Here is a 22,201-nt window from a genome sequence, read left to right as displayed (position 1 = left end):
TCAAACTGCACACGGTGTGACAATTTGATTGATATCGGTTCGGTAGTTTAGGAGTCCATAGCGGACAAACAACATGACACGTAATTTATATATATTAAGATTATGGCACTCGCCAAAAATATTATGAATATTCCTATTCAAAAGTATTTCGAAGTAAAATCACAAACACTGTATGTAAAAAACTCATAAAAAATATACGACACACGCATATAAGATACGAAAATAAGAATATAAATATAACGAACAAAAGGTCGTATTATGTTATTGTTAGTATCGCGTGGCTTTATTAGGCATGATTTTTGTATTAGCTTTTCAAACTTGGAACGCACAGTGTTTGGACTTATAGCTTGAGTATGCGACCTCATGTTACGATTTGAACACCGGCTGTTCACCAATAGGCTTTTCTAATTGTGTATTTAACATTTGCTTGTATGGAAAGGTAAACATCGTGAGGAAAACGATCTTAAGCCCCAAAAATTGATGGTCAGGCACAGAAGGATCATCTGTATATTACGAAAAAAAAATCACGAAAGAGATACAGAAATCTATGGCAAATACCAAAGGTTGTTACGCCACTGTTTTTGTTACGAATATGGCTTTGCTTTCCTAGAAGTATTTGAAAAAGTCTGAACTATAATTCTATACTTAGTACCTAAGTATAAAAAGAAAATAAAGAAAACTATATTACACATAATAGAAAAAAAATAAGTGCACTGCCGATACCCTGTGTCGAGGGCACCTATTCTGTTCCATTACAGTTATTTAAAGTAACTAATTCTACGTATCACTTAAAATATTTTTCTACTGTAGTTTGATATTTTTTATAAACGGCTTTAATTTAAGAATCTTTCTTCAAACTTTGATTTCCCCTTTCGGGGCCGTGAGGTTCAAGTGCACAGGCGCTATTTAAAGATTTAAGTTGGCATCTGGTAGTACGGATGACACCAGAGCTGGTGCTTTCCTCCCTCAACGAATAAGTATCGCATTACAGTGAGGAAATGCTGCAAAGTTTTGTGTTGGAAATATATATTTAGATAGATCTGCATATTAAAAATATATTTGTATAAAATTATAATGATTAATTATTATATTTTGATATATTGACAGAATACTTAGTATTTTCTACTTTTAGTATTCTACGTAAATATATCCGATAAACAAAAAGAGTGAATGAAAACATTAAATAAATTTAAGAATTTTAATTATGGAGTGGAACGAACGCAGCGGATCAAATTTATTCCCTAGTCCTAACTAGCTCCAGTCTATGCCTATTCCACTTCAGTTCTATATCTAAATTAATAACTCCGGCCCATGTCTAGATTAACAAATACGCAAATCATATCAACATAGTATCGACGTACAACAACTAAATAAAAGTAATCTAATAACATTATAAAGAGGAAAGATTTGTATTTTGTAGCTTAAAAAATTCTCCTACATTATCCCTGCGTAAAAAAGGATATATTTAGTACCTTATTTTGATATAACGATTAACAAGTATCCAATAACATGTAGTGGTGTCTTTTTCCTAACATGTTAACCAACCTTTCGTTAATTTGAAGTTTTGCTAAGTTCACTTCGTTCAAACGGTAATAGATCAAGGCGTCGAAACCGCGATCAAGCATGAAAGATAAAGATTGATAGCGTCTCATGTTGCAATTTTAAAATAAAGGTACATTATTTCTTATATAACAATTCATACTATGTAATAAATACAATACAATTGCTGTGCAACGGACTTTCGATTTTTAAAAATAAAATTAATTAGAGGCGCCTTTTTAGGTCTGGGCCACAGATTGCTGTATCTGTTTCATGATAATTTGTCAATCTTATAGGCAACTCAATCAGCCACCTGTGCCTGAAGTCATGCGACTTTGGGTCTAAGACAAGCCAGTTTCCTGTCGATGATTTCCTTACTGTTCGAGCGAATGTTAAATGCGCACATAGAAAGAAAGTCCATTTGTGCACAGCCAGGAATCGAACCTACGAACTTGGGATGAGAGTCAGACGCTAAAGCCACTAGGCCAAATACTGTATTTGAATTTAGGCAAATAAAATTTCCTAAACAAAATTTCTGAATAACCCATCGGCGATTTACAATTTGCATAGGCAATTAATAATACTTGAATAGACAGTCCTTAATATAATTTCAGTACACGATGTCAAGTCTACGGCAAACTTTGGCACACTGCTTCAATTTATTACATTTTCCAAGTACGCTTCGGGCAATTAATGTACGCTCTCGCTGTTTCTAATTACTCGTTATGATTGATTAACACTATCAAACAATGATTTAACTAGTTAAAAAAATATCTCCATATTCTGTGTAGTGTGTGACTGCATCTATGGAGACTACTTACATTTTCGTAATAGCTTCGTATTGATAAGACAGATAATGTATTCTGCGATGTCCAGGAGCATAGATACTACGTATAACCGAGCTGACACTAGGGTAGATTTCAATAAAAATGTCGTAACAATAAAACAAAATAACTTTTTTTCATCTCTTAATTTTGTTTTACTAAAAAACGAAAGTAAATTTTACGTGTTACCTGGTCGGGCTAAATTTTTTTGTTATAAGTTATTTATTTCTTTTCCCGACCCACTTACTTCAAGCTAGTATTGATTATTTAGAATAAATCCATTACGGTAATTAGCCAGGAATCAAACACACGACCAAGCGTCTAAGTTACATACTATTACATTTCATAGCCAAAAATATTACATAATTACACATTACTCGCAATTATCAGCACAGAATCTGTAGACTGTAGTCAGCGATGGCAGAGCTTCTAAAATACACATCTTGGAGACTTTATTTTCGTAACAATAACATCGTATTGAAACACTTAAACCGTTCCAAATTAAACACGAGAACTTCGCATTCCATTAAGTAGAATTGGCAAAAAGCGTTAGGAATGTAAACACTTTAAACTTTCCGCGGGAGCTTTAAGCAAAATGGAGGGGTAAACAATGTCCTATTCGACGCTTTTCCGATGGTTATGCAATTCTAAAGCACAGCTTACGATGATTATAAAGTTTTGTTTTGAGTAATATTGGCCACTAGGTTCAGCAGCTTCGTATGTCGTTGGTTCGAATCCCAGCACCTATGGAGCTTTTTGTATGTGTATTTATTGTGAGTGTCCTAAATCCAAAAAGTCGACAGCGTGTATCCTGATACAGCAAGCTACTTGCCCTTTTAGAAAAACTCGATCACAAAACTGATCTCAAGAGATTATTTATTTATTTTGTTTTTATTGAATTTGCTTGTATTTTTACTGTAACGCAATCCATGTTAAGGCGGAGACAAGCGCGAAGCCAAAATTTAATAAAGGGATGAATGAGGCATTATATTTATTATATAACAAAGCTCCAGTTTTAGGTAAAAATTATTATTACACGCTTTATATTAGCTTCACCTGTATGTATGTATGTATGTATGTAACCGACTCCTTCGGACTCGATTTTGACCCACTTTAAACGGACAGATTTAATTCAAACTTTGTACACTTATAAAGAATCAGCGACAATATAATAATAACATAGGCGCTCTGTGCCATATTTTTCGTCTATCGAGCAACCCACGCTTTTTACAATAATACCAATATTTTTTGTTCATTACTGTTTTCAGCCTAAATTAGGAATTATTTTTCACTTTTTAGTTTTAAGCGTGTTTTTTAGTTTTTTTCAAACTATATTTATTTTTAAACTACATATGAAACCGCGACTTAAAACTCAAGAAGCTAAACTTGTGAAATACGCATAGTAGAACAAATGGGTACAGTTCGATTAAACGTGAAAAATCATTCGACACGTTTTTAGGTTGAAGTTTAGAAAGTTTTGATTGGAAAACTGAACTCATTGATCAATTGAAATTCGTTGTACAAAAAACCCATTACATTGTTTTAGATGGCATGTCAATGCTGTAGTAACATGTTTTTTTTCATGAAAGTATTCTCGAACAGAGATTTTTAAATTAATTACAACTGATAAAAATACGAATAACCTGGTAATCTGGTAATCGCCAATCAATTAATTAAATTGTTTTTAAATCAATTTAACTCGTAAATAGAAAATTTAAACAAATATAAAAAGTGTACCTTTAATGCTGGCAGCATTTCCTTGCTGTATTGCGATACTTATTCGTTGAGCGAGGAAATCACCAGCTCCGGGGTACTATTTACCAGACGCAATCAAAATTTTTACACTTGAACCCCACAGCCCAAGAGTCTCTACTCCAAAGGGAACAAAATCAAAGTATCTATTTTTCATTTTTATATTATTTCTAAGAAACATTGTTTTAGTTCAATAAAAAAACCTATCTACAATAATAATAAATAGGCGTTAATCGTAGAAGGGTGAAAATTAGGGGTTGTATGTATTTTTGTATGTTGTATCATAAAAAATAAAAACAAAAAAAATTGAGGTGGTCACCCCATATCACTTATGTGTTTGAAATATAGATAGTAGCCGATTCTCATACTTACTGCATATGCATAAAAAATAATAAGAATCGGTCGAGCGGTTTCGGAGGAGTGAATGGGAACAACCATTATGACACGTGAATTTTATATATATGAGATTACTATCTAGGTTAACAATATTGTAAATACTGTATATTTGTGTGTTGTAAATAAATATCAATGTATATTTAAATCTTATAAATGGTATAATTGTATAGATCACTTGCATATATAGAGCGCATTTTTATTATACACAGACAATATCCAACTAATCCAACGAGTAAAAACGTTCAATTCCACAGAGTTGCCGGACTCGCAGCCAATAGTTCGAGCACAAAAGAGTTGGTACTCCATTGGGGATATGTTACGTGCGAATTGCACATCTCCTGCGGCCGATCCGCCCGCTAACCTCACCTGGCTTCTAAATGGTTATGAGGTAACTAACATTTATAACATTTTTATACAGTATCTTTATAGCACTTAATTATATTAGAAGCTTAACAGTTATACGATACCATTTTGTACAATTTGTGGACTATATTTATCAATGTTTTATTTTCGGAAACGACTATATTTCCTTATATTAATATCAACAATTTAAAACAGTGGGGCTACATCATTTCGTGATTATTTGAGATTGCCTTCTGTACCTGTGACTCGCCCTCAACATGCCGGTTTCCACACGATGTTTTTCCTTTACCGTATGAGCGAGTTTGCACGTAAATAGTCCAGTGGTGCACAGCCAGAATCGAACCTACGACCTCAAGGATGAACTGCGCACGCTCTAGCCACTAGACCAACACTACCTATTTAGAATTTAAACTAAATATAAGCCGTGCTCTCGAGTAGTAGGTTATTTAAGAAAGCTAATGTTGAAATGACTACTGAACAAATCCGAGTATGGATAAAGAGGTTAAAAACGCTATTTTATAAGATCAAACTATTCATATGTATAGGAAACTAAAGTATGCCTAATTCCACGCTAGCCATCTATTTGGAAATAATTAATATAATGTTGTATAGTACGAATAGCGACGAGGTATTTTATAGTTAACAAATTAACGTTAAAATTAAACTGTGGGCTAGACTGAAAATTAAAACATACATACGAAGAATAAATTAAAGAAAGGAACATTCATAAGCTAAATCATAGTGAAAAGAAATGGAATATTTGTAATAATTTCCACGGTCTACGGAAATGTTATATTCCAAATATCTAATGGATTTTAAATGTTCAATTCAGTGTCAAAACAGTGACAAAACACTATTTAAGTATTCAACGTTTATTGTACGAATATGACTGGTAATTAATGTTCTGAACCAGTGATTAACAGGTAACGCTTCTATATTTTATTCTGAGCTCCGGGCGAACGTAGTTCAACAAACAAAACACGGCTACACTGATAATTAAAATACGAACTCATTAATGGCGATAATTTCTATGGAATTGACAGCTAATTATTGTTTATAATATTGATTTGTACTGCCTGTGCCCTTGCGCGGAATAAATAAGTCTTCATTTGCCATGGAATCAGTACATAGTTAATAGAAATTCAAAGGACATACAATATGCTATAGAGCAGTGTTGGCCTAGTGGTTTCAGCGTGCGACTCTCATACCATGAGGTCGTAGGTTCGATCCCCGGCTGTGCACCAATGGACTTTATTTCTATGTGCGCAATTAACATTTGCTCGAACGGTGAAGGAAAATATCGTGAGGAAACCGACATATCTTAGACACAAAAAGTCGACGGCGTGTGTCAGGCACTGGAGGCTGATCACCTTCTTGCCTATTAGATTTAAAAATGATCATGAAACAGATTCAAAAAAAATCTGAGGCCAAGACCTTAAGAGGCTGTAGCGCCACTGATTTATTTTATTTTACAATATGCTATGTTAGCTTGTAAATGACGAAAGAAAATTATTAAAAATAACAGCGGTATGTCAATTTAAATCTATTGCGTAAGAACCTTTAGAGTTCAGAGGTGCTTTACTAGAGGTTCTGTGCTTTTATATTTACACTAGCTGACCCGGCTAACTTCGTTCCGCCTTAATAATAATATCGTTGTTACTTTAGTTAAACTTATTTTAGGATTTCATTAAGGTGATAACTTTTTTTGCAAATAGAGAAATGTTTTATTGCTTGCCATTGCAAAAGAAGAATGGCAGTTTTACACATTAGGCCTCTTCTCTCTATCGCCAATATTGCGATAATGCATGTTAAAGCACTTTCTGCTTTACAACATTTTTTGATGAGGTAACACATGTTTCCGATCAAGATAAAAGCCTGGTTATGCATCTCCTCATTTACTTCAAGTTCGGAATTTCTTGAAGTGACACGAATTCGACGTAAAATGATGCGTAGTTTTGTCAACAAATGTCACCACATGCCGTGTGCATTCGTAAAATTAATTAATTTATTTATTGTTATTCGATAACTTATCCGATATTTTATTACTTATTCTGCTATTCGGAGTGGAGAAAAATCCATCAAAAAAGGCATAACTAACATCGGTCCAGCCGATCTCGAGTTATAAGTGTTGTAACAAACACGACTTTCTTTTATATATATAGATATAATATTTAATGACATTTATTGAAACTCGTAATTTAATATCTATTGTCTGTGCTCCGTACTCTTTACTCTATGGCGTTACGAGTAGAACACATTTAAATATAGTTTATTTTAAATATGGAAGACAATAATAGTAACTCGTAATTCAAATTGTATTATCTATAATAATATTTATGACTAACGAAACACACAAAATAATAATAGAACAAAATTATGGAAAGAATAATGTAATGTGTGTGTGTGTTGTGCTTGTGGAGCAGATGTGTTCCACAGCATAATGAGTGTGTTAAATCGTATTACCTTCCCATTAACAGCTAAACTAAGTTTTATTTATAATAAGTTTGTATTTATTTTTATATTCAATATTAACATTTTTAGATCAACTCTGCAATTTCAAATGCCATTAGATTGTAAACATGTAAACTTCATATAAGTTTCTAAATTAAATATTTTTGAATTGCAATACACACACACTTAAGACAGCAAGAACCTAAGACCTTACGATATAGATCTGCTTACAGCTGGTGTTTTCACCTTTGCAATAAATTAAAAACAGTCTTGTAACACTGTTTTAAGTACTGTTGACTAGTTTTATTAATTGTTATGGGCCAGGGGACTAACAGGCAGGTCACTTCGGAAAACATGTTTCGACATCTGCAACGGCGAGAGGTTTTAAAAATATGGATAAATCAGCTTTGCAATAAATATCTGTTTTGATTTGTTACAGGTGAAAGGGCTAGATATACCGCCACCCGATGCATACCGGAAGCAAGTTATAAGCGACGCTTCGTTAGAAGATGCAAATAGAATTATATTCAGCCCTTGGGATACAGGCGAGGAGTCAGTTACGGTTGACGTACGCATAGATGATATATACGAAGGCACTACCCGTGCAACTAGATACGATAATAAGACAAATAGTGAGGAAGAAAAGTCTAATAGGACGTCCTCTTTCAGTCAACTTATAATCAGAGTGCAATCATCACATTTTCAAAAGGTATTTTATTGAATTACGCTTGCTTGATTAATATGTACAAAGAAAATTTTAATTCCCATGTGTAGACATATAAGTCCAAATGTTTAAATAATATTATTATACTTCTTTGCCCATAATTTTGACGAGTCATTCCCCAAGTGTTGATTGTTAAACAATTTATTGCACAGCCGTGTTTCGAACGCCAGATAACTGTATACTAAATCGTGCATATATGAAAAAAATAATTATCGTGCCTTTAGCTTAATTAACGTAAAAAATACTTCGCAAAGATTTTAAAACAATGCCTTTTATAAACCTTACACTAAAGTTCAATGAAACAGAAGTGAAACAAAACAGTATACAAACGTTAATTACGCTGAGCGCTTGTTGAGTTTCAAATATGACACATAAAAAATATGGGGAAACATAATTTTAATGAGGCTGGAGATATTTTTTTTATGTAACAGAAAGTAGGGCAGGAGGCTCACCTGATGTTAAGTGATACCGCTTTCCATGGACACTCACGTTGCCAAAAGGCTCGCAAGTGTTGCCAGAAGGCTCGCAAGTGTTGCTAGAAGGCTCGCAAGTGTTGCCAGAAGGCTCGCAAGTGTTGCCAGAAGGCTTGCAAGTGTTGCCGGCCTTTTAAGAATTGGTACGCTCTTTTCTTGAAGGAAAAGCGTCGAATTGGTTCGGAAATACTTCAGTGGGAAGCTAGTTCCACATAGTGGTGGTGCGCGACCTGCCTTAGACCTGCTTTAAACTATTTACTCTCCGACGTTTAGCGGACCCTTGCGACTTCTTCCATACAAAAAATCCCTTCGGGAGTTGTGTGCGATATTGCAGGTTTCTCCATAGTGAGGAAATTGCATGGATCGGGTTAGCGCGGCGTCTTCTTAAGTTCTCATGTCATTGTCACGATATACTTTTTGTAACATATTTACATAAGTGCTTGATTGACCTCATTTTGACATGTGTGATGTTCAGAGCATAAATAAAATTCAAATTTACAGGGCCTGTTAAATGAATATTAAACGATTAAGTAATCCCCGACAAGCTTTAAGCTCCAACATCAGTGTAACTGTGACCAGAATATATTCGGTCCTTACATATGAAATTGGCGTTTGGTATGGGAGGAACAAATAGTGAATTTTTTAAATAGAATATATTTAATTAATCAAAGTATGTACCATTACTATCTATGCACTATTGCCATATTATATTGATCCTTTTACTAAAAAAAACATTTGGACGGGTATGAAAAAATCTTTGAAGACAGTTTCGAATTATGTCGAAAGAAAATTTGGAATTCCTAACCTAAGAGGAGATATTTGAGTTCAAATTGGCCAGTACGACAAAACACCAATTTCATATGTACGCACCTAATATAAAGTTAGGTCAAACGTGTTTAAATTAAATATGTACCTATTACCCGTAAAAGATTTCTGCCGTAGCTAATAATAAGCTAAAAACTTGCTAGCTTGCTTCATAAACTGTTTGCTAAAACTATCTCGTTCGTGTGAGCTTTCTAACAAAAAACTGCATTATAATTGGTCCTTTCGTTTAGGATCACCCAACAGTGCTTTAAATAAAATCATTAAAAATTAAACCCGCTGCCACAGTTTAGAAAAATAATAATATAACCTTTATATTACCAAACTCTGTGATCTTCACTAAAGTATATCTCGGAGTTCGATGTGTCTCTTGACAAAGGCCTCCTCTAACCCTTACCACAGTTCTCTATCCTTTGCGACTCTTCTCCAGTTCTAGCCTAGATAGTGATTCAGGAGTTCTTAAAGTCATGGTATTGCGAGATGCAATAAATATATATTGTTTTATTTGTTAGAGGGCGGTGGTGGCTCACGGCTTAATTTAAATATTTTCTTTAAGTTCAACATTTAATAGTAAAGAACTATCTTGCTTACTTTAATAGTATAGAAAATCTTACTCCCATTTATAAGCGTTGATTTTAAAACTCTTGTTAACAAGAAGGTTAAAGGTAGCAGTAACAAGCTAATGGGTCCCAATTCCCTTTTTCACTTAAGAGGCTTTGGGTGTTTCACCTTTTTAATTTATAAGCTTTGATACTGAAAACAGGGTCGATCTAAATGGTCCGAATAGAATTTGAAATTTGAAATGAATAATAAATAATTCAGTCCGAATAGTTTAATTCAGAATTATTTAGATCCTCAAATCTCGCAACACGGATTATAAAGCAAAAATGTTTTATTTATTGAAAGGCTACGCACTTGCAAGCCTTCTAGCAATATTTGTGCCCATGGGTATCACTTAACATCAATTAGACCTCCTGCCTCTGTTTTTTCGGAAAAAAATTAACCTTATGTTAGGAACGTAACTAAAATATTTTATTTATTTTATTTTATTTTATTTTACAATTTTAGGGAAACTTACAGCTAAAAAGGTTCAATAGTATACAATTAACATGATGACGGCCAATTATCAGTTTCCACAATTACACATTATCACATCATTACACACCAACGCTCAAAAAAACTCTCAAGGCTATATTAAAAACTAAATCTCAAAGTATCGGTCACAAAGGGCTTTCTTCGTCGCAGTAACACTTGTGCAGAACAAGTCCAAATTAAGCTCCAGACATGCCACATTAAAAGAACGACATGCTCGTAATAGGTAAGAATTTTTCCTGTATGTAGTTCGTGCTATGGGGACGTACAATAAATTTGGTCCGCGCAGAAACAATGATGGTGCGTACAGGCCCACCCTAGATAACAGTTCTGGCAACTCAGCCGCACCATTAAGTAAAGACACTAGGAATGTAATGTCCGATATTTTTCTACGCTCAGCTAAAGGCAAAATATGAAACTTTTTGCAGCGTGTATGATAGTCAGGCAGGTAACAATTAGATTTAAATTGAATGTACCTTAAAAATTTTCTTTGTATACTTTCAAGGCGGTCTATATAAATGTTGTATATTGGGTTCCATACCTGTGAGGCATATTCGAGGTGACTACGAACGAAAGAGCAATATAATATTTTAATGGTTTTAATTTCCTGAAAGTCGGACGAGATTCTTATAATGAAACCTAACGCTTTCGTGGCTTTATTAATGATGCTCTCAATATGTAGATCAAAGAGAAGTTTGCTATCAAATATAACTCCAAGATCTTTGACAGATCCAACTCTTACTAAAATAGAATCTTGAAGTTTATAGGGAAAGGCAATGGGGTGGAGTTTGCGAGTAAATGTACAAATGTAACACTTAGATACATTCAAGTCGAGCCCGTTTAGTACACAATAATTTTGAAAGCGGTCCAGATCTTCTTGTAAAGAGAGTGCATCAGCGACAGAGTTAATCTGTTTCATGATTTTCATGTCGTCTGCATACAATAGAATTTTGGACGACTGAAAACAATGTGTGATGTCGTTAACAAATATATTAAAGAGAAGTGGGCCCAAAAGCGATCCTTGTGGGACTCCTGAAGGAATATATCTGGTTCTTGACGAGTATCCATTCAACACCACAGTCTGACATCGATTCTCTACGTACGATGAGAACCATCTGAATAGATTACCCCGTATACCCATGGAAGATAACTTGCTTAAGAGTATGTTGTGGTCAATTTTGTCGAAACATTTGCTATAGTCTGTGTATATAACATCCACCTGGGATCCATTAGCCATGGAGTCTGATATAAAGTCACTACAGAGGATCAAATTTGACGTAGTCGACCGACCCTTTATAAAACCGTGTTGGTATTCACAAAAGTCCAGTTTCAGTGCTGCATATACTTGTCTGTAAACGATTTTTTCCATAATTTTAGCAAATGCACACAACTTGGATATAGGTCTGTAATTTTCAACAGCGGCTTTTGATCCTTTTTTCAGGACAGGTGTTATATACGCAGACTTCCACAAAGTGGGAACTACTCCGGAAGTAAGTGATAATTGGTATAAAATTGATAGTGGTAAAGTCAGGCTATCGGCGCAATTTACTATAAACACTGGTGGAATATTGTCAGGCCCCGGTGACTTGTTTAGATCCACATGTTTCAAGAATCTATATACTTCATCCCTATTAATTTCTATTGACCCGATATCAGTGCCGAAACAAGCAGCCCCCTCGGGTACGGTCTGTGTGTTGATTGGTGGCGAGTTGTTATTGGCAGCGCTCGGTTCCAAAAAATTTGAATAAAAGTAGTCGCTGAACATGTTGGATATAACATCCCCATCCCCAGATGAATGATTTCCATACTGTAGTACAGAGGGATAGCAATTGGACTGCTTTTTTGATTTTACATAAGCCCAAAAAGCTTTAGGATTGCGCTTTATGTTTGATTCTATTCCAGATATATAATTGTTAAACAACTCTTTTTCTAAATCTTTCACTCTCTGTCGTAAAACGACAAATGAATGATGATCCGAGAGGTTTTTATATTTTTTAAACTTTAAATGATATTTAGCTTTCTCCTTTATTATTTTGATTAGAGAGCTATTATACCAGACTGGGAATTTTGACTGTATGGTTACAATTCTTGATGGAATGTAGATGTTACGCTGGTCGTTGATAGTGTCATAGAAATACGATACAGCATCTTCAAAGGATCTACGCCTCAGTTCATAGTCCCAGTTAACGGAATCCAAATTTCGTTTTATGGCATTGTAATCGCCCTTGTTGTACAAATATTGTAAGCGAGGACGAGTGGGTAGGCTGTGCAACTGAACGAACTCGACCGAAATGCAAAGCGCTTTATGTTGGGGATCTTCGCATACCAGGGGATCAGCGCAGCAGGTAACAGTAATATCGTTATTGGATAGTACAAGATCCAAAATCCTATCGTTAATATTGTGGAAGCAATTATATTGTGAAAGATTACAGATATTCAAATTGTCTATAAAATTCCTTTGAACATCTCCCTGTATGTCACTCGGATAGAGAGAAGAGAGATCATTTGTCTGACACCACTTAATATTCGGTTGATTAAAGTCGCCAAGTATTAAAAATGCATCAGAAGGATATTTCAGAACAAGGTCAGCCAAACTATAAGAAAAATTATTCAATTGAACTGCTAATGTATTGCCCAAATTTTCGTTACAAATGTAGACAACACAGATGTGTATTTTATAAGAAATTTTAGGCTTTCTATGGTTCAATGTAAGCGTGATCCATAGGTCCTCGGCAGACGAGCGCCAGTCATGTCGAACATCAGCAGGTATTTCTCTCTTAACAGCTATTAAAACCCCTCCTCCCTTCGATTGTTCGGTAGCAGCATAATTACGATCTCGTCTCCAAACAAGATACCGATTATCGAACAACTCGGAATCCGAGATACCCTCCAAAAGCCACGTTTCAGTAATACATATAATATCATAGTTATTAACACACACATTTCTGTAAAAAGTACTCGTTTTTGTTCGTAGCCCCCGAACATTTTGGTAGAAAATATTAAGCGGAGCCATTGCAAATATTATCATAAAATACAACACAATAATAAATATGTGGGGTGCATTCTAATCGATGTGAATAAATATATTGCCCCACCAATGAAATGCAAATAAGCACCTTACTAGTATACAAGTTAAGTAGAATAGTTAAACTGCACAAGTACGAGCAAAAATAAAATATTAAATTATTGAGATAAATGTTTGTAAGCCTTACTAAGCCAGAAGCAGTTCTAATTCTAAGGAAATAATGTCTATAATCACAAAAACTGCATGACAAAAAGTCATTAGAATTGAGCGATAAGAGAACAAAAGGCGTGCAGGTACAAATTGAACCGCAAAAAATGCTACCTGCGGTCCTCAAACTTATTGAGCCGATCAAGTAATGTGACATGCCGGACTGTTTAAATATGATTATGTAAAAAACTTTTTTAAGTCGCGTTCCGTATTGATATGATGTTTTGGAGACGATGTGTTTTTTCGTATAAAAATTTTGCACCCTTTCACCCAAACATAGTCATATCCCCGTTCTTTTGCGATAGCCTTGGTTTTATTCAATAGGGCTTTGTTTTCCAGAGTTAGGTGATCGTTGACGTAAATCCTGCTATCGCCACGTAGTCCTAAATCCACCGCTTTAAGGGCCTTATGATTCTTTGCAGCAGCTACAAATTCATTCTTCAAGTAACTGTTCTGGACAGAGCATATAATGTTTTTGTTATGCTTATTATTACGCGTAGGCACTCTGGCGATGTAGTTGACCTGCTCCTTTTGGATTTTACAGTTAATTGCAGTCCCCAACTTATCTAAGATGTTGAATAAGTTCTCGGCACTAGACTCGGGTACACCCTTAATTTCAATATTATTCATACGTAGACGTTGTTCGTTGTGGTTCTGCAGTTCCTCCAAGTTGTTTACACGGTCCTGCAGGGTCAACAAATCTCCTTTTGTCTTAACCAAGGAGTCAATTTCTTGCTCCAGGGTAGATACCTTCAAGGTTAGAGCCTCAACTGTATTATGAACAAACTCGATAGACGCCTTCATATCCGAGAACTCCTCTCTGATAGTCCTAAATTCCACCAGTTCAGCCTGTATCGCCCTCACGCTATCCACTAATGTTGGTATAGCCTCCATTTGTGACGACAGACGCTTAAGCTCGACAACGATGGAATCAGGATCCGACGACACTGTTGGTTTAGGACTGGCTATTCCTCGGGACTTGCAACTGGAACATTTCCAGGTGGATTTGCGCTCTCCTAGTTTCCGCCATCCACCCTCTGTTATTCCAGCGCAAGGGAAGTCAAACTGACCCGCACAGACAGAGCATGTGGCGCCGTCCCTTGCTTCAATTTCACAACGTTTGCAGGCAAACATATTAATACGAGCTTTGAGAAACACTTTAACACTTGAAAAAATTACGCAAACGAGCGGCAAGCAGTTGTGCACCTGTGGTCGGACTCGAGTCTACCGTCATATATCAAGTTAAAGTGGGGAGTCCCCTTTTCCCGAGGCTATTAACGAATTTAGTTTCTAAATATATTTTTTACATTTCATATTGGAAATATTGAAGTTCCTAGTAAAGGAAAGAAAAAAGATTCACGTACCACGGCTTACAAATAAAATCTCATTGGACGTTTGAAATGCATTTCATGTTTCTAACCCTTAATAAGTCTTATAATAAATCCTTAGACTAGAAATAGTATTCGTTGCTAACGTAATAGTAATTTTTCATGTAAAATCCATAGTAACAAATATATAGTTTGTGCTTTATACGATATGCTTAACAAAGGCAACGCAATTGCGAGCCCTCTGACAATGTGAGTGTGGTAAGGTGAGCTTCTGGTCCATTGGCTGTTCATTATCTGTTAAAAAAAAAATTAAGGCTTTGAACATACTTAGTGGCGTAACAATAGGGTGGCAGAGCTGTCAAAATGCCACGGGACCAAGAGGACCCCTGCACAAGAGATATATTATGTTCTATGGATGATTGTGAAGTCCCCAATACGCATTGGGCTAGCAGACCATTCCCTCTCGCCTATGAGAGGAGGCCTATTGCCATTAGTGGCACATATACAACGTGTAATTGAGTACGCTGAAAATCTCAAAGTTTATTAAAATTCAACTGAGTACAACGTGACGATTTTTACTGATGGGGCCCCATCAGAAAATTTTGCCACGGGCCCCCATGGTATAATTACGCCACTGGTTCTAGTTTATAGGATCAGTTAAGGCAGTCACCGATAAATATAAATCAACCATATTATTTTAAGTGCTTTCATAATTCAGACACTTTTGAAATAGTAGAAATTTAATCATAGTATTTATTTTATCACATAGTAGTTGAAAAATTAATTCTAAATATCTTTAGTAGCTTAAATCCAGTGTCCAATGTCTCGGATAATTAACTAGACTGGCCCAATTTGGAAACCAAACCAATGACGTAATAGAGCTTGCGCTGTTTCACTTACACAGAATCTAATCTATAGTATTCATTCAGAACCACAGATACCCACGAACGTAATCACGAAAGATTAAAACGAAATGCAGATAACTAAATGTAGTGAAATATTATATTAATTTATAGAATACTCGTATCTGTGTCTTTTGGTTTTACCTGTCATAATTAAATCAAATTTATCTTATACTCTTTTAATTTAAAATTAATCGAAATATAGTATGGATAATTTTTACATTTTTAACCAGTAGTCAAACAAAAGAACAAACTTTTTAACATCATGAACAAATCCGTCTATGTTTGTAAACTATTTTCATTTGACTGTATTATCTATATCATTGTGTTTGTACTAAAAATAAATTTAAAATCAAAACTACTTAACAATGTATAGTCCTTTTCATGAAAGAAGTCCCCCAGACGCGGCGCTGCAATCGCATGACGTAATGTTGCCAATTATGAGTAAAAAATTTACCTATTTTATTTACATTTAGGAGATGTAATTTATCAAATAATATTATTTTCTGCATACTTCGATGATACAATATTTCTGTTATGTAAAAAGTATATTTTTATTTACTTATATTAGCGGTGTTCTACCTACTTACAGGGAAAAGATGAGAAAATAGGCTAAAGAAAAGCAATACAATTTTTTATTCAGTTTTATTGCATAATTGTTGGGTTATAATTTTTTTCGAAGTACACGCCGTTGTTATACCTTCGTTGGTAATTCTTGTTACAGTTTTCTCTGACACACCTGCAATTAAATTATAAACAATTAAAAATATTGGTTGTTTGTAAAGTAGGTTTACGATCGAGATGTTTACGTGATAACGTCTTATTGGTGATATAAGTTTTTGGGAAGTAAGGAATTAGTGAAGATAACAATTTTTTCAAATTTTAAATTACATCTATCGTTTTATTCACACTTTTGATGATAAATTTCGGGTGTAAAATGACAAGTTTACTTATTCGACTATGATATACATTTTTCTTCATACATTCACGGAATGACTGGCAGCGCTCGAGATGAGACGGGAGATCGGTCCGTCTCTCTCTCGTTATACCTGCGATCGCGCTCGTGAGGTTTTGGTGTGACACAAGTTTCTGAACATGTCACCCGACTAAAACGATTTTAAAGACGTTATCACGTCAATAATAATAACTTTAAGTTTATAATGCTTATGTAATATATGTTTTAATTTCAGTTACTTATTTTAATCACGTTATGTATTTGTTCAAATTTGTCGCAAAAACGAATTTATATCATAAAAGTCCCATCAATACAGCAAAAAATTATTAAATGGCAACTCTAAAAAGTACCTGTTATGGCGGCAACTCTCTTCCGAACATTGTTTAGTGGTATTAAAACACCTTGATTCTTATGTTCCGCTTCACAGAACTCTTTCACCTTTAATATAATTTCTCGATCCGAACTTTTTACAACTTTTGGCATTGTAAACAATCTTTAAAATGCACTAAGCTAGTTAAAAATTCACAAAAATCTACCACAACAAACGAACTTGATAACATCGACGAATGACAACATTGCCAACCTGTCAAATTTAGTTCCAAAAATCACCGCGGGACTTCTTTCATGAAAAGCACTATATCTCACACATTGCACAGATTAGTAAAAGCCTTCAGTAGTGACAGTTGACACCTTTAAACTATGGTTTTTACGATCGATTAATCAAATATGTAGCATATAAATCAATCATCCCTATTTATTTATATAAAATCAATAATAATAGTATATTGTTTGCAAATGTGCTGCTTAAACTCAATTTATAATATATATTGGTATACATACTCTTTCTTCCATATTCAATTAAATCCTTGTTATAAACTATTTGGTCTCTATGGGTATTATAGCTCTGTAAATCCTATTTAATCTGTGCAGGGTCGTTTAAACGTGACGTGTGTGGCACGCATTCTGTCTGTATGGACCAACAGTGGAATACTCATTTTGGATGAGGAGCGACCACAGATTGCACCCGTAATGGGAAGCCGGGACTCCAATTCTGGTAAACTGTTATAGCTGCACTTGTTAATGTAATCTTTATTTCAGCGGGATTAGACACAGACTATATAACGGTTAGGATAGGTACAGAATAAGTTTTTATTCTGTGGTATTGTTTGGTTAATTGAATGGCGGGAACATTTTGAATTAATCCTGATTAATGTAGCTTTCAAAAGCCTTTTTTAATTTAGATAAGACCTAAAAGTTAAACGTTCAATGAAATTTAGGTCCGTTACATAATGTTATTTTTACATGTGTGTATTTTTATATTTAGTAATTTCGTGTCAATTTAAGTTTGTCTGTATTTTATTTTTAAATTTGTAATATTAATGTTTGGGTTGTCTGAAATGAATAATTTTAGCAGTACAACCGCCCATTTATATCCTTTATCTATTGATGTTTATCCTGTTTCCTGTTATTCTGATGTAAATAAGTAGTTTTGTTTATTTAGGAACATGGTTGAGTTGATATCTCTATGTGTTAAATAAAACCCCTGCCGATTTTAAGTTAACGTAATTATTCTCGGGAAAATCGCTTATAAGTGATAAAAGCCTGCTAATTAATTAATGTTATATGTTTCCTAACAGGAATTAAGTATTAAAAGCTTTTCAAGCAAGCAATTTTAAAGTACGTAATATAACGTTTTATACGGGAATAATCTAGAGAGTATTATCAAATTACTAAACCAATGAAATCAATTCTAATCCTCGAAAAATGATGACGTGGCGTTTTCGATCCATATAATTTGAAAGGATTTCGTTTAGCCACGCAAGCGAAACTGAAAAGGGTTTTTAGAAATTAATTTGTTTTTTTAAATATATGTTTATTGTTTTATACTCAATTTTATAATTTGACATACAATACTTTACGATATAATTTTGTGTTGTTTTTGTTTACTATACTTGAACTTATTTACTGAAATGACTTTTATTTCTTTACATAAATTTTGTAAACGCCTGCTTGAAAGCATTTGAGTTACTTATATAATGAAATAAAATATTTATAAATTTTCAAATATACTATAGATTATATAATATAGCTTTATGAGATTTATAAAAATATAATCAATTGTTATATATATTATATGTACGTTTTGAAGTATCGCTTTGATGAGATGCATAGTCTACTAATATTAGGTACACTTTGTCTTTATTGCTTAATAAATTTTGATGATTTTTGTAATAGAGACGCATAGACAAAAGGGACTCATAATTTGGGGAGGAGTTATTTTTCTTAGGATTCTTCTTCGCATCTTTTTTCAATCTGAAATGACTATATCTATAACTTTTCTTAACATAATTGTATATATGATTTCAGGACAAACGGAGCTTATTTCGAGCGTCTCTATACAAGCAATCTGTTTAATACTTTTATACCGGTAAGTATATATATAACGCTACCTAAGTGGTAATGGCGACATATTCCTGGAAAAACTAATGAAAAAATTGGAAAAACAATGTTTGGTTTAATCAAAAAACGGGAGACATTCAATTAAATATCACGACAGTTATATACATATATAGTTAACAAACTAAACCAACAATTAAACTATAATAATATTATCTTAGTTAAGTACCTACTATACTTACTGTATCAAATCTTAAACAGATATAAATATATGAACATTAACATTGTTTAGTGTATTCAAAGAATTTTAACACAATAAATTTTCAATATGAAATAAACAAAAGCTCAAGCGAAAGCTTTCCACAATAGTTTGAATGTTTCACAAAGGAAAACATTTCTAAGTAATAAAGTCCTGGCGTTCCCTGTATTGGGACTTTACCGATAACTCGCAGACAACACTTGCTGGCAATGTTCGATATTAAGAGCAAATCAATATTAACTTTGTATCACTCGTAAATATTTTAATGGTACGCAAAACACAACAACTAAAAATGACATTAAAAAAAGATTTTAAATTTTTAAAGGCAATATGCCTATACAGGCGTCCCAAAGTTATTGGGAAAATTATTAGTTTCACGCTTTTCCTTTCTTTTAAAATACTATGTTACTTAAGAAGAGTTATTAGTTTTTGGTCATTCTTTCAATTGGCATCATATAAAAGTAGGGGTGTAATTTTTGACATTTAGGTTGGTTCGATTCCTAGACGAGGCAAGTAGTTTTTAGAAAATCTTTGAATGAAGAATTACTAACTTTTAAAAATAACAAAGTCTTATGTAAAATACATTATCTACGATATTTAAGGTACTTTCCTTTCATGGCCCATAACTTTGGGACTTGTTGTGGGACGTATGGCGTGAGGGTATTTAGACCATTAGTCATGACAAAAGTTATAAATAACAGTTTTTATTATTATGACTTCATGATAATTAATATGACATTTGCATGCCTATTTTGATATGGCTGATTGTGCGGTGTTTTTCTTTAAATTAATCAATCTGAATACAACTTTTGCAACTACACGATTAAATTATTTATTTGTTTATTTAATCAACCACAGATAAAACAAAGTACAGACAATAGAACTGTATTGTAGGTCACCCAGATAACAGTTGCGTTCAATTATTTCTAACAAAAACAGATGACTTGACTAGAATTACACTGATGACAGGCTTAGTTGACAATCTGCTAATAAGATGCTATAACTGGGTAACATTGCAATTTGCTTATTTAAGTAAGAAATATATTACAGCTGGTTTAAAAATGAAAATTACCACTCACAATAGCTACATCTCGTAGATTTTCTGTTGAAAAGGAAATAACATTAAGGACAGACCGTGACCATACTAACTGTAAAACGCGTGGTTCGAAAATGTATTGTCTAACCGTGGTACTAATTTGCTTTGAAAACAACTGTTATTTTAAATGTGTTCGTAAAACAAAAGAACGACTTTTAAATGTTTTCCTTATGATACCATACCTAACCCATCTATCTATCTAAATCTAGAGCTCATTGACAATGTCAAATGTAAAATGTCACAAATTAAATCCAAAATATTATAAAATAATGGATGCTCAAAACCGCTGTTTTTGACGATATTAATTATACCAAAATTTCGCTTACTTTGACGTTTACTCGTGCATAATTAAATGCAGACTATTATTAATTGCATATACATATATGAAATAGTATTTCTATTTTATTAACGATAAATATACAAACTATAGATATTTAACTTTAGAAAAGAAAGAAAAAAACTGTATTTGTAAACGTGTATACTGTACTTTCTATTTAGAGAAATTCACTTAAATGTTGATCACATTATACAATGTTATTGTTAGAATACTTCATCAGAAAAAATATTCAATTATCTTTATACAGTTTACTATTTTTTTCAGTCCGTCAGAATAACTCATTCTGACGGTAACTTTCGGAAGAAAGAAATGACTACTTTTCAGCAGTCTTAATACGCCCTAAATCTCGGCTGTAAACAAAGTACACTGAATCTAGTTTTAATTTCGAGCTAACTCCCAACCAAATTGTATATAGGATTTTATGGTCACACTATAAATAATATTTTTATATAATAATAATTATTTTCTTTTTCAGGTGGAATCGATGATGAAAACTTGTATTTTGTAATTCTCAGTCGGTGTTAGACTAAATTTTATTACTGTAGTCGATTAATATTTGTAAAAAAAATGTGAAGTTAATGTGAATATATGTAGTTACTAGGTGCTGTATATTAATTTATGTTTTTAATAAGTTGCAAATTCATTGTATATATTTTAAAATGTAGATTGTCTATGAACAGAATTTTGCTTAACTTTATGTAATTGTTATTGTTATAAGTAAAATAAACTCTCTGTTTGTAACTGATTTTTTATTTATTAAAGCCAAAAAATAAAAACAATATCGTGTTCATCACATCGCATAGTATATCTATGTTAGTTGTTACACCTATGTCTTATAAATGCCGGGGTGCCATATAATGATATATATAAAAAGTCCAACAAAAGTAGTTTATACATAACAATGAGACATCCATACTTCTACAATTTTAAAATAACGCACTTATCTGTATTTTCTTATGAATATATCTATATCTGTGCGTTTCATAGATCACTTTTCTTTGTAGAGCTATTTAGTCTTTAGTTTTCTTCCATTTTTGGGCCTAGAACAAGCCACACAAGGAAATGTCAATTGCGTTAACGGAAATAGAAATCTGTTAGCGCACAGTAAATTCTAACCAAAAACCACAGATCAGAAAAACGTAAATCGTATAAAAAAATTGTAGATAAAGAGATTGCCTGTTTGGCTTAATAACAGGCTAATAACAGGATTGGTTTGTGGACTCATGTTCCACACTTAGTCTCTAAATAGGTCTATTGTA

At 33.5% G+C, this 22,201-nt stretch overlaps 1 protein-coding gene across 1 annotated transcript in view; it reads left to right on the top strand.

Moving 5' to 3' along the window:
• Positions 1-21,683, top strand: part of LOC125051242 — a 73,755-nt gene extending 52,072 nt beyond the window's left edge. The window contains exons 5-9 of the mRNA XM_047651455.1: positions 4,766-4,899; positions 7,765-8,034; positions 17,784-17,907; positions 19,221-19,281; positions 21,418-21,683. Of these exons, the coding sequence (XP_047507411.1) occupies positions 4,766-4,899; positions 7,765-8,034; positions 17,784-17,907; positions 19,221-19,281; positions 21,418-21,430 (602 nt within the window). The 3' untranslated portion in view covers positions 21,431-21,683. The remainder of the gene's footprint in view (positions 1-4,765; positions 4,900-7,764; positions 8,035-17,783; positions 17,908-19,220; positions 19,282-21,417) is intronic.
• Positions 21,684-22,201: the final 518 nt, after the last annotated feature.

Source organism: Pieris napi, chromosome 7 (genome assembly GCF_905475465.1).
Source record: "Pieris napi chromosome 7, ilPieNapi1.2, whole genome shotgun sequence".
In the NCBI taxonomy this organism is placed as follows: domain Eukaryota; kingdom Metazoa; phylum Arthropoda; class Insecta; order Lepidoptera; family Pieridae; genus Pieris; species Pieris napi.
The sequence above is the reverse complement of the archived record's forward strand: the minus strand, read 5'-3'. Positions and strand labels throughout refer to the sequence as shown.